At 44.0% G+C, this 17,720-nt stretch overlaps 1 protein-coding gene across 1 annotated transcript in view; it reads right to left on the bottom strand.

Moving 5' to 3' along the window:
- The window catches only part of MCC (MCC regulator of WNT signaling pathway), a 309,233-nt gene that overhangs the window by 119,189 nt on the left and 172,324 nt on the right, over nt 1-17,720 (bottom strand). The window contains exon 2 of the mRNA XM_052646856.1: nt 6,754-6,867. Coding sequence (XP_052502816.1) covers nt 6,754-6,867 — 114 coding nt within the window. The remainder of the gene's footprint in view (nt 1-6,753; nt 6,868-17,720) is intronic.

Raw genomic sequence — 17,720 nt, 5'->3', positions numbered from 1 at the left:
TACCACTGAGCCACCCAGGAAGCTGTGTAGTCCAGTTATGGATTCCCACAAAACCTAGAGCAAATCCTGACTTTTGGTACTTTCTAGCTACATAATCTCAGGCAAGATACTCAAATTCCTTAAACCTCACTTTCTTCATTTGTTGATGGGAGTGTTAAGGTATCTATATCTGAGATCATTATGAGAACTTAATGAGATGAAGCGTGTGGAATGCCTGCTATACCACCTGGCATGGAGCAGAGCTACAGTGGGGTGATGATCACCATTGGTATAGGCTAATTAATAGTGAGCAGCATTGTTAATCAGATTCCTCAGGAGGCTGTGATGGAGAGACTAAGGTGCTCGTTTGATCCCTGCCTTTCCTTTGCGTGATACCATCTCACTGAGTCTGGGTGGGATGTGTGCCTGCCTTCAACTGAAACAATGAGGCTAAGGTGATGGGCTGTCTGCCCCACGATTGCATTACTTTGTATAAGACTCTCTTGCCAGAAGATTTAGTCTAGGCTTCTTCTCTCCATTGCTGGCGTCAAGGGAGCAAGCTGCCATGAATCCTATACCCGCAAAGAAATTCTGCCAATGACACGAGTGAGCTCGGAGGTGAACTCTGCCCCAGGTGAGCATTCAGAGAGTTCAGAGCATTCAGTTCTGACAATACCTTGACTGCAAAACTTGCACAAGAGCCACTTAAGCCATGCCTGGGATCCTGATGCACAGGAGAGAATGAATGTGTGTTGTTTTAAGCCAGTAAATTTAGGGCAATTTGTTAGACAGCAATAGAAAACTAATACCGACACACTTTGCCTTCTCTATCATATTGGTATTGGGCTCCTTTTATCAGCTCTTCCCTTTCCATCGATATTCTTAAAACTTTACTGAATTATGACCATGTATAATGAGCTTCTTTTATTCAACTAGTTCTAGTATCACCATTAGTAATTACTCAACAGATGATGCTTTGATTATGTCTGGTAAACACAAGCACCATTTATATTTTATATTTTAATCATAGCTCTATAATATTTAGAGCTGGTAAAAGTTTTGAAAGCCACAGAATAGACATTTATACACAGACTTACTCTTCCACCATCAGGCAAAAAGCCTGAAACGTGTCACCTGCCAAGGTGTGTAACATAGAAAGCACAGCACAAATATTTCCTCGTTCTTAATTTTTCTTGCATAAATCTCATGTTTAAAAAAGGTATGAGCCTGGCAAGTTTGGTCTTTTTCTCCCCATGTTCTTTCCTGGGTCCTAATATCTGAACTGGGAAGACATTTCCAGTGAAGGGAATAAAGAGTAACATTTCAATATATTTACTGCAAGAATGTAAGTGAGAGAGTCAACTAATGGTGCTTTGATGTAACTATCAGGGATAAAACCAGCCATCAAAACTATTACATAGGAAGCAATCTCTGACACAGCAGACAAAAAATGTCCTATGCTTCTCTTATCATCCTCTGCACACGCTGCTCTGTCATTGAGACTTAAATTTTAATAAAGACCTTCCTGGTCATCTTTTCAAACTCAAGACTGGGGTACAGTCCAGCTTTCAGTTAAAAGCATTCACCATTTCTTTTTTTCTAAAAAGAAGTTCTCACCAATAAAGACTACTAATAATGTTTGGTGTTACATCATCCTTTTTTCTTTAATGCAAAAAACAAACAAACAAACAAGACACCACTTGCTCAAAACAAGAAACCTTAAGAAACAATAATAAAAAAGGATTTTAAAAAGTTTTAATTCATTAGAATTCACTATTAAAATTATAATACTTTCTGTTTTTTTCTATCACATATTTCTTACTTTTATAATCAGAAGGAAAATATTTAAAGTAAAGTTTTTGCCAAAGTAAAAATTGAAAATTTCTGTCCCTGTGCCATCTTCTCTGAGAAAAGAACACTGCTGGCCTTGTCTCGGCTCTGGGCTGGGCTGCTCCTCTGACCTTGGGTGAGCAAGTTAACCTCTCTGGGTTGCCTGTCAAATGTGGAAGCAGACTATCTCAAGTACAAAGGGTCTTTCCTCATTACCTGAACAGTCTAAGATTATGAGACATGAGTTTTCAAAACTTGCCATAGGTCATTCTAGACTGATGACCACCTGATTTTTAATCTCTCTGAATTCCCACACAAAAATAAAGAACTTATACATCAAAGATAAATGCCTGGAGATATGGTATCCTCTGAACAATGAAACAGAAGCAGGTATGGACAAACCAATAGCATCCACAAGACCTGAATGGTGTCTGTGTGGGCAGAAGCAAGAGAAGAAACAACACTGCTGGACTTGAGAACTGGAAACCGGCCCCCCCTCCCAACAAATAACCAGTAAGTATGAGGGTGAAAGGAGAAGGCAATGGCACCCCACTCCATTACTCTTGCCTGGAAAATCCTATGGATGGAGGAGCCTGGTAGGCTGCAAGTCCATGGGGTTGCTAGGAGTCGGATATGACTGAGTGACTTCACTTTCACTTTCATGCATTGGAGAAGGAAATGACAACCCACTCCAGTGTTCTTGCCTGGAGAATCCTGGGGATGGGGGAGCCTGGTGGGCTGCTGTCTATGGGGTCGCACAGAGTTGGACACGACTGCAGTGACTTAGCAGCAGCACGAGGGTGAAAGAGGACAGTAAGAAAGGCGGCTTGAAACTCAGCATTAGAAAAACTAAGATCACGGAATATGGTCCCATCACTTTACGGCAAACAGATGGGGAAAAAGTGGAAGCAGTGACAAAATTTTCTTGGGCTCCAAAATCACTGTGGGCAGTGACTGCAGCCATGAAATTTAAAGACGCTTGTTCCTTAGAAGAAAAGCTATGACAAACCTAGACAGCATATTAAAAAGCAGAGACATCACTTTGCTGACAAACGTCCATATAGTCAGAGCTATAGCTTTTCCAGTGGCCATATAGGGATGTGAGAGTTGGATCATAAACAAAGCTGAGCCCCAAAGAACTGATGCATTTGAATTGTGGTGCTGGAGAAGACTCTTGAGAGTCCCTTGGACTTCAAGGGGATCAAATTAGTCAATCCTTTGGCCACCTCATGCGAAGAGTTGACTCACTGGAAAAGACTCTGATGCTGGGAGGGATTGGGGGCAGGAGGAGAAGGGGACGACAGAGGATGAGATGGCTGGATGGCATCACTAACTCGATGGACGTGAGTCTGAATGAACTCCGGGAGTTGGTGATGGACGGGGAGGCCTGGCATGCTGCGATTCATGGGGTCGCAAAGAGTTGGATACGACTGAGCAACTGAACTGAACTGAACTGAAAGTAAATCAACCTTGAATACTCAGTAAAGACTGATGCTGAAGCTGAAGCTCCAATACTTTGGCCATCTGATGTGAAGAGCCAACTCATTGGAAAAGACCCTGATGCTGGGAAAGATTGAAGGCAAAAGGAGAAGGAAGTGACAGAATGAGATGCTTGGATGGCATCACCGACTCAATGGACATGAATTTGAGCAAACCCCAGGAGATAATGGAGGACAGGGACGCATGGTGTGCTACAGTCCATTGTAAAGAGTTAGACATGACTTAGCAGCTCAACAACAACAGATACACCAGAAAGTGATGGGGGCCAAATGGGAGGGGTTTGCTGAGCCAAGAGGGAGTGAGCAAGAGGCCCACAGTAAGATCGGAAGGGCCGAAAGCACTATTCTCTGTGAACTTTCCAGACTGGCCCCAGGACTCCCTACCAGGAGGAGAAACTGCTGGGAGCAGGATCAAAATTGAACAGGATGGCATGATAGAGAAAAAGGAAAGAACAGAACAAGAAAGAAGCAGGAGAGGGGATAGAGCTAGGCGGTACCAGGAAGCAGAATGACCTGTGAAGACGAGGAAACAACAGAAGACTAAGCCCTACAAACTTAGAAAGGCCACTTTCAACTCTGCCTCTTAAAAGTTAATAAAAAGTTATTTTTCACGTAAAAATGAAAAACAGAACAGTACTGAGAGCAAATTCTACATCAAGTTATTAGAAAGAAGAAGGAGGGAAAAAAAGGAGCAGAATAACTTCTCTATAAACCATGAAAGCATGCCACAAAATAGAGAACCTCTCCTGCCACAAAAAGTCTCAAACAATAGACTACTATCTCAAAATTAGCCAAAAGACTTCAAAAAGATGAAACGACATAAAACACAGAAGAACGTAATTCAAAATTAGAAAAACTCAGAAAGAAAGTAATAAAGTACACACAAGAAATAAAATAAAAATGCAGAAAAAAACACTAAGCCAGAAGGCAGACAGGAGGGAATAAATACAACATACAAGGCCTAAGGAAAACAGAAGCTGGAGAGAGGTGCAGAGAATCTGAGACAGTGCCAGATACTGAAGACAGGCAAAGAAGATCTAAGATATAAATAGTAAACATCCTTGAAGGGAAAAAAAAAAAAAAAAAAGGCAAGGGAACAAAATATTCAATATTATAATTTTTTAAAAAGTCTCTGAAATTAAGAAAAGACTACAAAATATAAGCCGAAGAAAACACAGAAAATGTGAGAATACCAAACCAGAATGACTAAAAATAAGAGTTACTCTAGCAAAATTACTAGAAGGGAGGGAAGAAGGAACGGAGGGAGGGAAGAAGGGAAATGAAAAGAAAAAGAGAGAAAGAAAGAGAAATGCTATGAATGTCTATAGTAAGTAAGTGTCTTATGAGGGAAACAGAGGGGAAACTTTGAGAGCAATGCTCTGTGTCAAAATAGAGCAAAGAAACATACTCAGGTAAAGAAAAGATGAGTCAAAGGTTTTATATCCAGGAGGAATGCCTTTCAATAATAAAGGGCAGAGATAAATCATTATTAAAAAGCAAGAAACTGGTAAAGATTATTCCTGTGAGTCCTCCCTGAGGAACTCTATTAGAAAGCAAGTTTCAGGCATTAAACAAACAGAAACATGTTGACATTAAGACCATCGTAAACATTAAATATATAATTTACTTGTAGAAGACTAAATGAGGACTAAGAGGAGAAAACGTGAAGGATCGGTCAGAAGGTGTGGATATAGTACAATTGCAAAAAACCGTGGGAATGATGGAAGCATAATGCAAAAAGCTTCTCAGTAACTATATTTGTTATGGTAATATGATTATTATTATTTTGAGACAATTGTATATAATACAGAATAAAGTAAACCAGTAATTATGGAATATTCTTCTCCAATCATCCTCTGTAAACTTAAAAACTAAGATTATTTTTTGTTGATGTATTTTTTGGCTGCACCATACAGCACACGGGATCTTAGATCCCCAACCACCATGCCCCCTACAGTGCGAGCACAGAGTCTTAACCACTGGACCACCAGGGAAGTCTCCCGAACTAATATTTTGAGTGTGAAAGAAAGGAGATACAAATAAAGTACGGAATCCACGTAGAAGAACCCTGTAGTTTGAAATTAAATTGGAGAGATTAACATGAGCACCTAAGGTATTTTATCTTAAAATTTATAAATACTTACATATATAGATAGATAAATAAATAAATAAATAAATAAATAATTCCCTGGCCATGTTTATAAAAGAAGCCTAAAAACAATGACCAGCCTGGAAGCAGTAAGCACCCTTAGCACCCAGACTGCAGTCTTGAAATACCTTTTTCCACAAAGAAAAACCAGGTCTATTTGCAGAATGCTTAATTCCAGGTTTGGGGGGGAAAATGTACGAGATAATCCTGGAATCATTACTAGGCTAGTGTCAAAAGATTCAGAAGCCACGTGAAGAGGTTCTTACTGGCCAAGGAGTAAACTTTGAGTTTCTACGAGGAAAATAATTACAAAGGACTGACCCAAATATGCTTAAACCCCTAAGTTCATATTTTTTAAAAAATAATTGGGTACTTTCAGAAGATCATAGGTTATCAATTCATTATCTTGAAAAATATTAAATAAAAAGAATGAAGGATTGATTCTACTTTTCTTTTATGAACTACACCACTGTTTGAATAAATCATAGATGATGGGAAATATCTCTATAAAAATATTCCAGTTAATAACTGATAAAGAAATGGCAGAAATAAAATACTATGATTTTGTGAAGTCCTGATGCACCGGTGAACTTTGGCACTGAGTGTCAATATAGCTGCTAACATCTCTAAAGGCAAAACAACCAGAAATTGGGTTGGCCAGAAAGTTTGTTTGGGGTTTTCCCTAAGGTGGAAAAACCTGAATGGACTTTTTGGCCAACCTATTACGACGTGCCTCCCAGCCGAAAAACAAACGCCTTTTACAGTCTCGCCAAAGGGACTAACCGTGGATCTGACTGAATCTCTGGGATGCAGGGCCATGTTGCAGGAAATAGAGAGGAACATAGCGAACTGCACCATGGGTGAGCAATCAGCAATATCTAGACTGTGGGAAACGCCATAGGTCAGACACTTTTAGCAGATTAAGTGTAAAGCCAATAAAGAATGGAGGGAAAACCTGTGGACTGAGAGATTCAGAGTAAACACGTAGCTTTCAAATGGGCCAGACAAAACTGGACCATCTAGGGACATACAAACTCCTGCGGCAGACTGTAAAGAAGCAGGAAACGCGACTGTAAACGCCATGGTAATGGTCACCTTGGGAGCAGGGGAAGCAGGTTGGGATGAGGCAGAAGGACGGACTCCTGGGGTGACCAGTAGGTTTTAATTCTTTATCTGGACAGTGGTTATGAGGATGTTCAATCATTAAGCAATATTTGTATTGTGGGGATTTCTATATCTGTTTTATCTTAAACAATTAAAATAAAACAACAAAGTGACCCTTTCCAGATCCCTCACCTGTGCCTTGGCCAACTTCTTTTCCAGAAGGTCCCGTTCCCGCTCCGTTTGCTGCAGACGTTTATTAAGCTCCACTATGTCTCCCTTGAGTGACGCCAGGGCTGCCAAGTGGAGCTGCAGGGACAAGAGAAAAGGAGCACAAGGTTAGACCCTTCGGCAGAAACTCACTTCTATCCTTTCATTCCCTGTAATTAGTGTGATCACAAAGAAAAGGTGTCATCTGCAGCCAGACACCTTGGGTGATATTAATCTCAGGGGACAATGGACAGAAATCAGGAGTCTTCCCGCCAGGCTGGGTTATCTGGTCATCCTGAATGTACCAGCTGCTGCTAAGTCACTTCAGTCATGTCCGACTCTGTGTGACCCCATAGACGGAAGCCCACCAGGCTCCCCCGTCCCTGGGATTCTCCAGGCAAGAACACTGAGGACCCTATTAAGTGTGGGCGGTAGGACCTAATTTGGGGTGGTCTAATTAAACAGGGAGCAAAGCTGCCTGTCCTATGGGCTTTCCCTGAATTACTCAGCAAGGATAAGATTAAGCGCTGGTGTGGACTGCTTGATTCTCAAGAAGCAAGGCAAAGGCAGGATCAAATTAACTTTTACCTTTGGGAAAATATGCTAGTTGAATGGAGCATTTCAATTTTTTCAAATTCAATCACTGATATTGCCATGTATCCAGACAGCCCATGGGGCTGAGTAGTAAGAAAAAAATGCGAGAGTTCATTGTTTCCGGGGCTCTCCACCTCAGGTTGACCCATTAACTTTCTGGCCAACTCCTCCTTCCTCATTGACCCCCCGACAGTCTAGAAGACTAGATGATGCTTCTGGCCTCTCAGAGCATAACCAGAGCTCTGATAAATTATGTTACGGCGAGAGAAGCTGAGAATTCCTTGCTGTACCTTTTTCCCCCCGCCAACCCTCTCAGAATAAGCAGAGTGAGAAAGAACGTTCCTCAGCAGATGAGCGAGCGCACCATGCACTCCCAGGATCTCAATCTGCTCAGCTTTCAGGTTCTGCTCATTGAGCTTGGGAGGCACACATGCTCACCACACACGTACCCGCTGTGCTACGCAGGCGGACGGCTGGGCTCGTCTCTAACATCTGCTCAACCATGCTCCCGAGCAACACCTTCCCACCTTCTCTGCCCCGAGTCACTACTTCTCTGTCTTCACTGTTGATCCTGGGTGGAGCTCAATCGATGTGATACTTGGGTAAGTGAGGACAATCAGAGCAAACACTCCCTCTTTATAGGAATTTTGTAGCTTCTGCCAGGAGGCTCTAGAGTACAGAGTGAGTAGATACATGTGACCTTACAAGATGGACACTGCAGTGGTATACAACTCCACTTCAAAGACCTTAACTTCAGGTTTAGAAAGAGGCTTTTTTCTGCAGCCTGTCTCTCTACACTATGTGGTGGCTTGGAGGCTTGGGGGAGAGTGCATAGCTGAGCAGAAGACGTAGGGCAGAGCTAGGGTTTCATAGTAGTTGTTTGTGAGACGGCCACAACAGTGAGTGCAACTTTACTTAATTGCATGGGGGCTGCAAACCAACAGATCAGTAACAGAGTTGAAATCAAGAATCCTTGAAATTTAAAAAAGGAAATGTCAGGCCATCTGGCGGTTATTTGTCTTCTCATGCAGGGCTAAGGCTGCTCAGAAAAGGTCACTTTAGGTTTCAGATACAAGGTTTGTGTGATGAATTCTCAGCACAGATACCACGGTGTTCCCATTGTACAATTTTTGGGAGGCAGCTTGGCTCCCAGTGTGGGGAGAGGGATGCAAATTCACTCCCTTACATAGCTGGGTTCCCCCTTCTGCCTTTGAACTGTCAACCTGAGAATGTTCCTTCTGCGACAGACACTGCTCTGTTATGCAACTATGTCCTGTCTTGGGAGAAGACTCACCTCCTCACCTTTGACAAGAAGGATGAAATACATGAAGAGCTCATGTGTTCTTTAAGAAATAAGGGAGTGGAAACAAGAATCCCAACTATGTGAGCCTAGACAGACCTCGTCTCTTGTCTATCTCCCCTCTTACTTCTGGGCCAAAGGGCTGCACACAGGAATTGTGGGGGAGATTCAGGGGGGAAAGCTGACAGAGAAGACTGTAAAGTCCACAGAGACCTTATGAACGGGGCCCAGATGGGGAGACCAAGAGGTGTTACCTCCACCACAGTACAGGGGCAGAGGAGGTTCAGTGGGACGTGGCTGAGGAGGAGAATCATGGACTTAGAGACATTAACACCAGCTCTCCAAATGGCCAGAGGATCCGTCAGATGTGCTTGTGGGGACAGTCTCTTCGCTTCCTTGGTTGGAAAGTGCCTATCCATGAAGAGAGACTAGATCAGTGGTTCTTAACTTGAAGATTCCTTAAGAATCTCATGAATGGGATAGGCCTTTCTTCTAGAGGGGAGTACAAACTTGGTGTTTATGCAGTGTTCCCCTCATTAACATGATGAGGCACTCTGAAGCCCATCGGTGAACTCCAAACTAAGAACCACCTGGACTAGATGCCAGATCTGTGATCCCACCTGTTTTGCAGACAGTGACATGTGTCATGGCCGCAGACGTCTGGGTGGGGCAGGTCCTTGGCACAAGACGTCTCCCACATCTGTAGGTGAGGATCTGAAACCCAGAGACTGACTTGCTGACCTCAAGTCTCATGCAGAGCTTAGCATGAGAACTGAGGCCACGGGTACCCTTTCCTCACTTCACAGTGTTGTACGTGACAGTAATGTTCAGTTTAACTTGAATTAATAGTTTACTTAAAATATTTCTGCTCAGTGTTACGTGGCAGCCTGAATGGGAAGGGAGTTTGCAGGGAAACAGACAGTTGTCTATGTATGGCTGAGTCCCTTTACCTGAAACTATCACTGCTGCTGCTGCTGCTAAGTCGCTTCAGTCACGTCCGACTCTGTGCAACCCCATAGACGGCCGCCCACCAGGTTCCTCTGTCCACAGGATTCTCTAGGCAAGAACACTGGAGTGGGTTGCCATTTCCTTCTCTGAAACGATCACACTACTGTTAATTGGCTATGCCCCAATACAAAACTGAAGGAAATGGCAACCAGCAATTTTCTCTCCCTGTCCACCAGCAATTCTGAAAGAAGTCAAAACTTAAACCAGGTAGAACAGACACACATGGCTTACTGTCACTGACGTGTGTTTAGCAGAAGCTAACTACAAAGGCTGGGAGGTGCAGTGGGGAAAAAAGTTTGCCTACAAGTTGCAAGAAGAGTTGCTAAGGATCAGGCTGACCGACCCCTCTCTCACCCCCATGACTGAGTATGGGCCAAGTTCCTTTCCCAGCATCAGAGAGCAAGAAAATATATGATGTTTGGAGTCTGTTCTAGTCTCTTCCCCAACACACCTTTTTCTTAATGTTCAGGAACAAGATCCTGCTTTTTGATTGGTCACACTCCTGACCAGTTAAAATATCCCAGTTCTTAGGCTCCTTTGCAGTTGGAGCTAGGTGTAGCCATGGGACAAAGTGCTAGCTAAGGAGACAGAAGCCGAGGTATACGGGAGTTCTCGGAAAATCTTTTTGGGGGAGGTCATGTTTTTCTCTTCTTCCAGCTTTGCTGCTTGGTATGTTAACATGATGGATGGAGCTCCAGCAGCCATCTTGTTTCAGAAAGAGGAGGTCCATACTCTAGGCACTGGAAGGTGCCTAAACAACTGTGTGGACCCTACCAGCTCTGAATTGCCTAACTCCAGACTTCATAACACAATAGCAAGAACAGAACCTCTGCTGTGTAGACCACTATTATGTGGAGATATCCTTGCAAATGAAGTGGATTAATTTACAAAGAACAAGATAAACTTGGATTCACATCTCATTTGTTACTTGTTGAATTGTCTTTGAATAGCTGATTTCATCAGTTTGTGATGGGGCTGTCAAACAGGCAAAGAAGATGCCATCCATAAAATGACCAGCATAGTGTGTGAAGCCAAGTGACCAGCAGTGTCTGGAACCAAGAAAGCACTCGACGAACATGCACTTCCTCTTTCCCTGCCACCATTTAAGTCACCACGTTTCAAGTCAACAATCTTCTCAGACTAAACTTCACTCTAGGTAGTGAGAGGTACATTCAGACGAGGAAGTAACACAGTCCTGTCTTGGAGGCACACTTCCCATTGGTTAACAGCACAGGAATGAGAGGCCGCAGCTGGTTTGTGGATTCTGCTGAAATCCCAAGGCTTAAAGAGCTGACTCTCAAGCCTCCTAATTCTCTGTGAAATTTTAACCCAAGGCCTCTCAGCAGTATTGCAATGGGATCATGACACTTCCTTATACAATTTTGGGTCTAGCACGTGAAGGATATAAATCCACACATACTTCATATTTCTGGAGATAAAAGATTCTGATTCCCTAAGCTGTTTTGAGCCCAGCTTCACATTCATTTTACAGTGTGTATCCAAACGAAAGTAAACCACCTGGAAATCTGGCTTCAAGACAACTGTCAAAATGGTTGTTATTTTTGGGTGAAACATTACTTGACTAATACTTCACAGTTCAGCTGGTGGTAAAGACAAGCTTGCGTAGCCTCTGACAGATACGGTGTCCAGCTGCCGGGGGCTGAGTGGGGAGCGCTCAGCGCCTCGGTGACAGCCTCTCCTAGTAACTCCTGGGCTCTGTGGATAGATGTGCTTCCTGTTAGCTATTAGCCAAGAAACAAAGGGCTTCCCACTTCCTAAAACGCCCTTTTAAGCCAGCAACACAGTGACTCTAATGAGCCCCCAGGAGCCTCGCTGTGTATTTATGGTTATACGGTGCTTCTTCATCTTGCTATACTGGCTGTAAAAACAACGGAACACATGCTGGCTCTTTCCTGATCACTTGGCACCCTCCTATGCGTTACGCCACCAGGTCTCCATCACATCCCACCTCTGGCCTACAAGGAGGCTATGATTCCCTGTGTGCTAGGAACAAGTATTTTCCCCAAGGACCACAGTGGGTGAAAGGGTCCCAGAATGGGGATTGAGGCTGTCAAACTCCAGGTCAACATTTTATCCATCTTTCTGGGACTTGGGTCTGCTCTTTTATGGCACTGCCGTCAAAGGGACCAAAGGCTTCCACAGTTTCACCTGAAACGGAGGAATGAGTTCATCCCCCAGTTTCCATCCAAAGACCTCAGAGCACTGACGGTGAGATGGCTGGGCTGGCCTTCCCCCACCGCGTGGGCAGTCAGCTCACTCAGGGCAAACTGCGCTTCTTCTCTCTCCCGTACCTGGTCCCGACATGACACGCTCCTGTAAGCCATTCACTGCCGGGGAATCGATTTCCTTCCCACCAGTGATGATGCGAACATCCACCCTGGCCTTCTAACTGGGCCATATGCACTCCAGCTACAAGGCATTTACAATTTTTGTTCATGTGCGAATGAAGACGATGGGTAGTACCAATCTCTTTGACTTAGTGAACTGTTCTCTTCCTTAAAGGGGAAGAAGTAAGGGCAACTGACCTTTATTGAACCCACATTCCTTTTTAAAAGAAACAGACTTAAAAAAATTTATTTAAAACTAACAATAGTTAACCCACTATATGCTGAACACATTTTTTTTTTTGCTTTTGTGTAATAAAGTTTTATTAAAGTATAAAGGAGATAGAGAAAGCTTCTGACATAGGCATCAGAAAGGGGCAGAAAGAGTATCTTTTGCTAGTGTTAGCAATGGAGTTATATACTCTCCAGTGAATCCAAAGAATGTCTGGAGGTTATAAAGACCTCACCAGACCGGAGGAGGAGATGGCTGGATGGCGTCACTGACTCAATGGACATGAGTCTGAGTGAACTCTGGGAGTTGGTGGTGGACAGGGAGGCCTGGCGTGCTGCAATTCATGGGGTCACAAAGAGTCGGACACGACTGAGCGACTGAGCTGAACTGAACACCAGACCTACTTCTATAATTTACATTTTAAGATGACAGAATTAGCCAGAAGGTTTAATCCAGAGACTGTCCTCAGGCAGGATACATTACTGTTGTATAATCCTTGTAAAGACCAGAAAGTGAAAGTGAAGTCGCTCAGTCGTGTCCGACGCTTTGCAACCCCGTGGACTATAGCCTACCAGGCTCCTCCCTCCATGGGATTTTCCAGGCAAGAATACTGGAGTGGGTTGCCATTTCCTTCTCCAGAGGATCTTCCCAACCCAGGGATCGAACCTCAGGTCTCCTGCATTCCAGGCAGACGCTTTAACCTCTGAGCCACCAGGGAAGCCTGTAAAGACCAGACCTACTCCCATAATTTACATTTTAAGATAACAGAATTAGCCAGAAGGTTTAGTCCACACACTGTCCTCAGGTAGGATATATTACTGTTATATAATCCTAAGGAATGTAGAGGGGAAAAAGGTTTGTCCTTTCTTCTTCCTTGAGAATTCCAGACTCCTCTCTCCTTGGGGACCCCTAAATTTATCACCCTGCCTAGGAAATGACTAACTCATTCCCCCCTTTCTTTTAGGAGAATTATGTTGCCAAGGGAAAGGGGTATCGTTTTCATTCCATAACTACTTCCTGCTGCTTAAGGGTGTAGTCCCTAAATTGTTGAGGCAACATATTCTCCTAACCCTCATGTTGAGGGTCTCTGATCCAGGGGCCCCAAGTAATAGTTGGAGGAGGCTGTGGCACTCATAGGAGCTTGGACAACTAGTTGTAACTTAAAAGCTTTCAGATGGTTCAGTTCAGTTCAGTTCAGTCGCTCAGTCGTGTCTGACTCTTTGCGACCCCATGAATCGCAGCACTCCAGGCCTCTCTGTCCATCACCAACTCCCGGAGTTCACTCAGACTCACGTCCATCGAGTCGGTGATGCCATCCAGCCATCTCATCCTCGGTCGTCCCCTTCTCCTCCTGCCCTCAATCCCTCCCAACATCAGAGTCTTTTCCAATGAGTCAACTCTTTGCATGAGGTGGCCAAAGTACTGGAGTTTCAGTTTTAGCATCATTCCTTCCAAAGAAATCCCAGGGGTGATCTCCTTCAGAATGGACTGGTTGGACCTCCTTGCAGGCCAAGGGACTCTCAAGAGTCTTCTCCAACACTACAGCTAGATGGTTAGAAAACCCCATTATACAGTTACAGATATAAGGCAAAATAGTCACTAAACCAAGTTAAAATCAAAATGAAAAGTCACATTATGCCCATAGTTACATCAGTCCATCTTAAGGTTGTTAGACGTCATCAGTTTAAGAAGAGGCATCACATGCGATTGTTGTTGAAGGTATTTGCAGACTTGGAGAATGTCTTTTCCTTGAAGTGGAGATGTCCACCAAGGGAAGCCTTCCACTGATGAAAGGGGAGCACTCCACAGACCCAGTAGTAGTAGTAGTAGTAGTTAGTTGTGGAATTCAGTGTAGGAGTGAGCCCAGGACAGGAGGGCATTGTCTTGAGGATCAAACGGCAGACTCAGGATTTTTGGAGTCAGCAGAAGCAGGCTCACATAGATTATCAGGCCCATCTTTTGGCTCGTCCAGACAGTCCCATTATGGAAGTGGATCGGGAAGAAAGTGGGCCAGGGGCTTCAGTAAGCATGGAGTGAGTTGCCCCAGTATCTAAAAGGAAATCAACAGATTGGCCCCCCACAGTTATTGATACCCGGGGTTCCTCAGGTGAAATTAGGACAGGAGCTTCTGTGGGGACCCCCAGGCACCTTAAGTCCTGATTGTCTAGAGAGTCCGACCCCTGAAATCTACACCTGTGGGGGCAGTCTCTCTTCCAGTGTGGTCCTTTGCCGACAGGACACGGAGCCGGGGGTGGCTTAGATGCCTGAGGGCAATTCCACTTGAGATGGCCCTCCTTTCCACAGTAATAGCAAGCCCATCCCTTTTCACCTGGGTCCCCCTGGGCATTTTTCTCAGGCTGTTTAAGAACAGTTCTCATAGCCATTGCGAGGGCTTCTGCTTGTTCTTTTGTCTTTTTCTGCCTTTCTTTCTTTTCCTCATATTCCCTACCATAATAGACTGCCTGAGCCAGTTGTAACAGAGAATCTAAAGACTGATTTGGTCCATACACCATTTTAATAGCTTACGGCAGATATCCGGAGCCGACTGAGAGAGAAATCTATCCTTTAAGATCACTTTTCCCTCTTCACTTTCAGGATCAATCTCAGTGAATCTGCAAAGGGCTTATGTCAGTCTATCTAGGAATTTACCAGGAGCTTCCTTCTCCTCCAGTTCTATGTTTTCCAATTTGCCATAGTTTAAAGGCTTAGCACATGCCTGCCTGAGTCCTTCAAGAATACATCTGACATGGAAGCAACCTAGATGTCCATCAGCAGATGAATGGACAAGAAGGCTGTGGTACATATACATAATGGAGTATTACTCAGCCATTAAAAAGAATACATTTGAATCAGTTCTAATGAGGTGGATGAAACTGAAGCCTATTATACAGAGTGAAGTAAGCCAGAAAGAAAAACACCAATACAGTATACTAACACATATATATGGAATTTAGAAAGATGGTAACGATAACCCTGTATGCAAGACAGCAAAAGAGACACAGATGTATAGAACAGTCTTTTGGACTCTGTGGGACAGGGTGAGGGTTGGATGATTTGGGAGAATGGCATTGAAACATGTATATTATATGTGCAACGAATCGCCAGTCCAGATTTGATGCATTAGACAGGATACTTGTGGCTGGTGCATTGGGATGACCCAGAGGGATGGTATGGAGAGGGAGGTGGGAGGTGGGGGTTCAGGATGGGGAAAAAAAAAAGAATACATCTGACAAAATGACTCTGATCCCATCTTGCTTTAGCTGTGTTGCAGTCCCAGTCTGGTTCTGTAGTCAGGACCACCTGATTTCCAGTGGGGAGGGCGGTTATCTCGTCCTCCCTCTTCCCTACTGATTCATTACCAAACCATTTATCTCCATAAGCAACCGCTTTTTCCAAAACCCGAGTTTTTGAGTTGGGAGTCAGCGTTTGTCCCAAGATATACATCACATCCTTCCAAGTAAGGTCTTAAAGCAGAGTAACACCTTTAAAAGCACTAATATATTTTTCTGGGTCCTCTAAATAGTCTCCCAGATCCTCCTTGATTCTTTGTATTTCTTGATAAGAAAAGGCTTTTTAGCTCTCATAGACTGATTATTTCTCCCGGTGGGTGCTTCATGAAGAGGCAACAGCTTGTGTGGCTGTTCCTCAGTCTCTCTGGCTGCTCTGCACATATGATCCCAGGGATAGACTGGAGAAACCTGCTTTGTCTCCTGTCCTCCATCTCATCTAGCAAAGTAGGAGGACAGGAGGGAGCTGAAGGGGTCACACTCAAATCTATACCCTTAGGACATAAGTCTGGCATATTTTGCAGAGAGAAAAAGGGCAACACATATGCTACTTCTGCCAATTTCCCTTGTTTTCTACAGAATCGGTCTAATTGTAAAACAGTATTATACTTAAGAGACCCTCTAACCGGCCACCGTTCGCCGTCCTCCAGTGGATACCGTGGCCATGCAGTATCACATAGGAAGACCAGGTGTGTCTTCTTTAAGCCCTGGGGATCAAATCTATCCCAGTTTTTCAGGATACAGTTCAAAGGAGTGAGGCTGGAATTGTTAACTCCCATCTGTAAGAGGGAAAAAAAGTGACAAGCGCCATCTTTCTATCGGAGGCATCCCTCCCTGCTCTAGGTGGGGGTGTAGACAGACTTTACACCAAAGCTTTCCTTCCCTGGTCAGACTCAGTCTGTCCCTTACTGATGCAGGTGACCTACTCGTCCCTCCCGGTTCTACCAATGAGATGGGGTGGAGATGCACCAGGGGTAGACCTGACGGCATCCCTGGCTGACGTCCAGCTCCTCAACATTAAAACCTTGCTTGCCTCTGATGCCACCTGGGGTGCAATCAGAGTAACCTTCCGGAATGCCTCCCAGGCTAAGCCACTGGGGGGACCATTTGTCACCTGAGTGCCTGTGCATGACCCTGAGTATATTCCTGACCACAGTAAGACTGATACGAATATAAAACTGAGATGTTTCTTCCAAATGTCACCACACCAGTATAAGAGCCTCCTCTGGTCCACTAAAAGCCAGCGTTACCAAAGGGAAAAAAAAAAACAAAACCTATTGTAGTTCCAGTCTGAGTAACCTTTAACTTCAGAGATGCTTTTGTAGCTAAAGCTCCATCTAACTTCCGAACTTTCGATTCCTAGCAAGACTAGGTGGTTCCTGACTACCAGTCCAAGTTTGGGACCTAAGTCACAGGACACAGTAACAGCATAGATCACAAGTCTCTTGAAAGTCTATGATCTGATAGATTAGGTTAGTACTTCTAATTTCCATGGAGTTATGAAACGCTCAAAGAGACCAAAAAGTTTGACTGAGAAAGGAGAGTTCGGTGCACATGCTTTGCCCATTTCTGCTCAGGCCAAAGGAGACATTGGGTGCCTTTTGGCATTGGCAGGTCGGTATAAACCCCCGACAGGTTTCTGCCATAAGCCGTATGAGGTCACCGTGGAACTGCAGAGCAGGGTTCCTCACTTGCTTCACGTAGGGCATGTCATTCATTCACACAAGCACACTGTAGAGTTAGTAAAGCACAGCAGAAAACGTGTTTGCTAGGAGAACAAAGAACTAGAGCTCCAAGCATCCTTACCTTGTCCTCAAGAATCCCAGACAAGCCCCCAAGATGAAAGGTTGTTGCTGAACCATGCAAAGATGCCAAGATTCTTGGCCTCTGGAAGAGAATAATTCAATCCAGGGCCAGAGACAAGACTTGATCGCTCAGAGCTTTTGTGTAATAAAGTTTTATTAAAGTATAAAGGAGATAGAGAAAGCTTCTGACATTGGCATCAGAAGGGGGCAAAAAGAGTATCCTTGAACACATATTTTTGACAGGTTCTACACTAAGTCACTAAGTGATTTCTGCATTTTACCTAATTTAATCAGCTGCAGGGTCCTGCAAAAAAAAAAAAAAAAAAAAAAAAAAGGCACTGTCACAACTCCAATGCCAAGCTCTGGGATTATTTTAAGAAT

Source organism: Budorcas taxicolor, chromosome 10 (assembly GCF_023091745.1).
Source record: "Budorcas taxicolor isolate Tak-1 chromosome 10, Takin1.1, whole genome shotgun sequence".
Taxonomy (NCBI): domain Eukaryota; kingdom Metazoa; phylum Chordata; class Mammalia; order Artiodactyla; family Bovidae; genus Budorcas; species Budorcas taxicolor.
The sequence above is the reverse complement of the archived record's forward strand: the minus strand, read 5'-3'. Positions and strand labels throughout refer to the sequence as shown.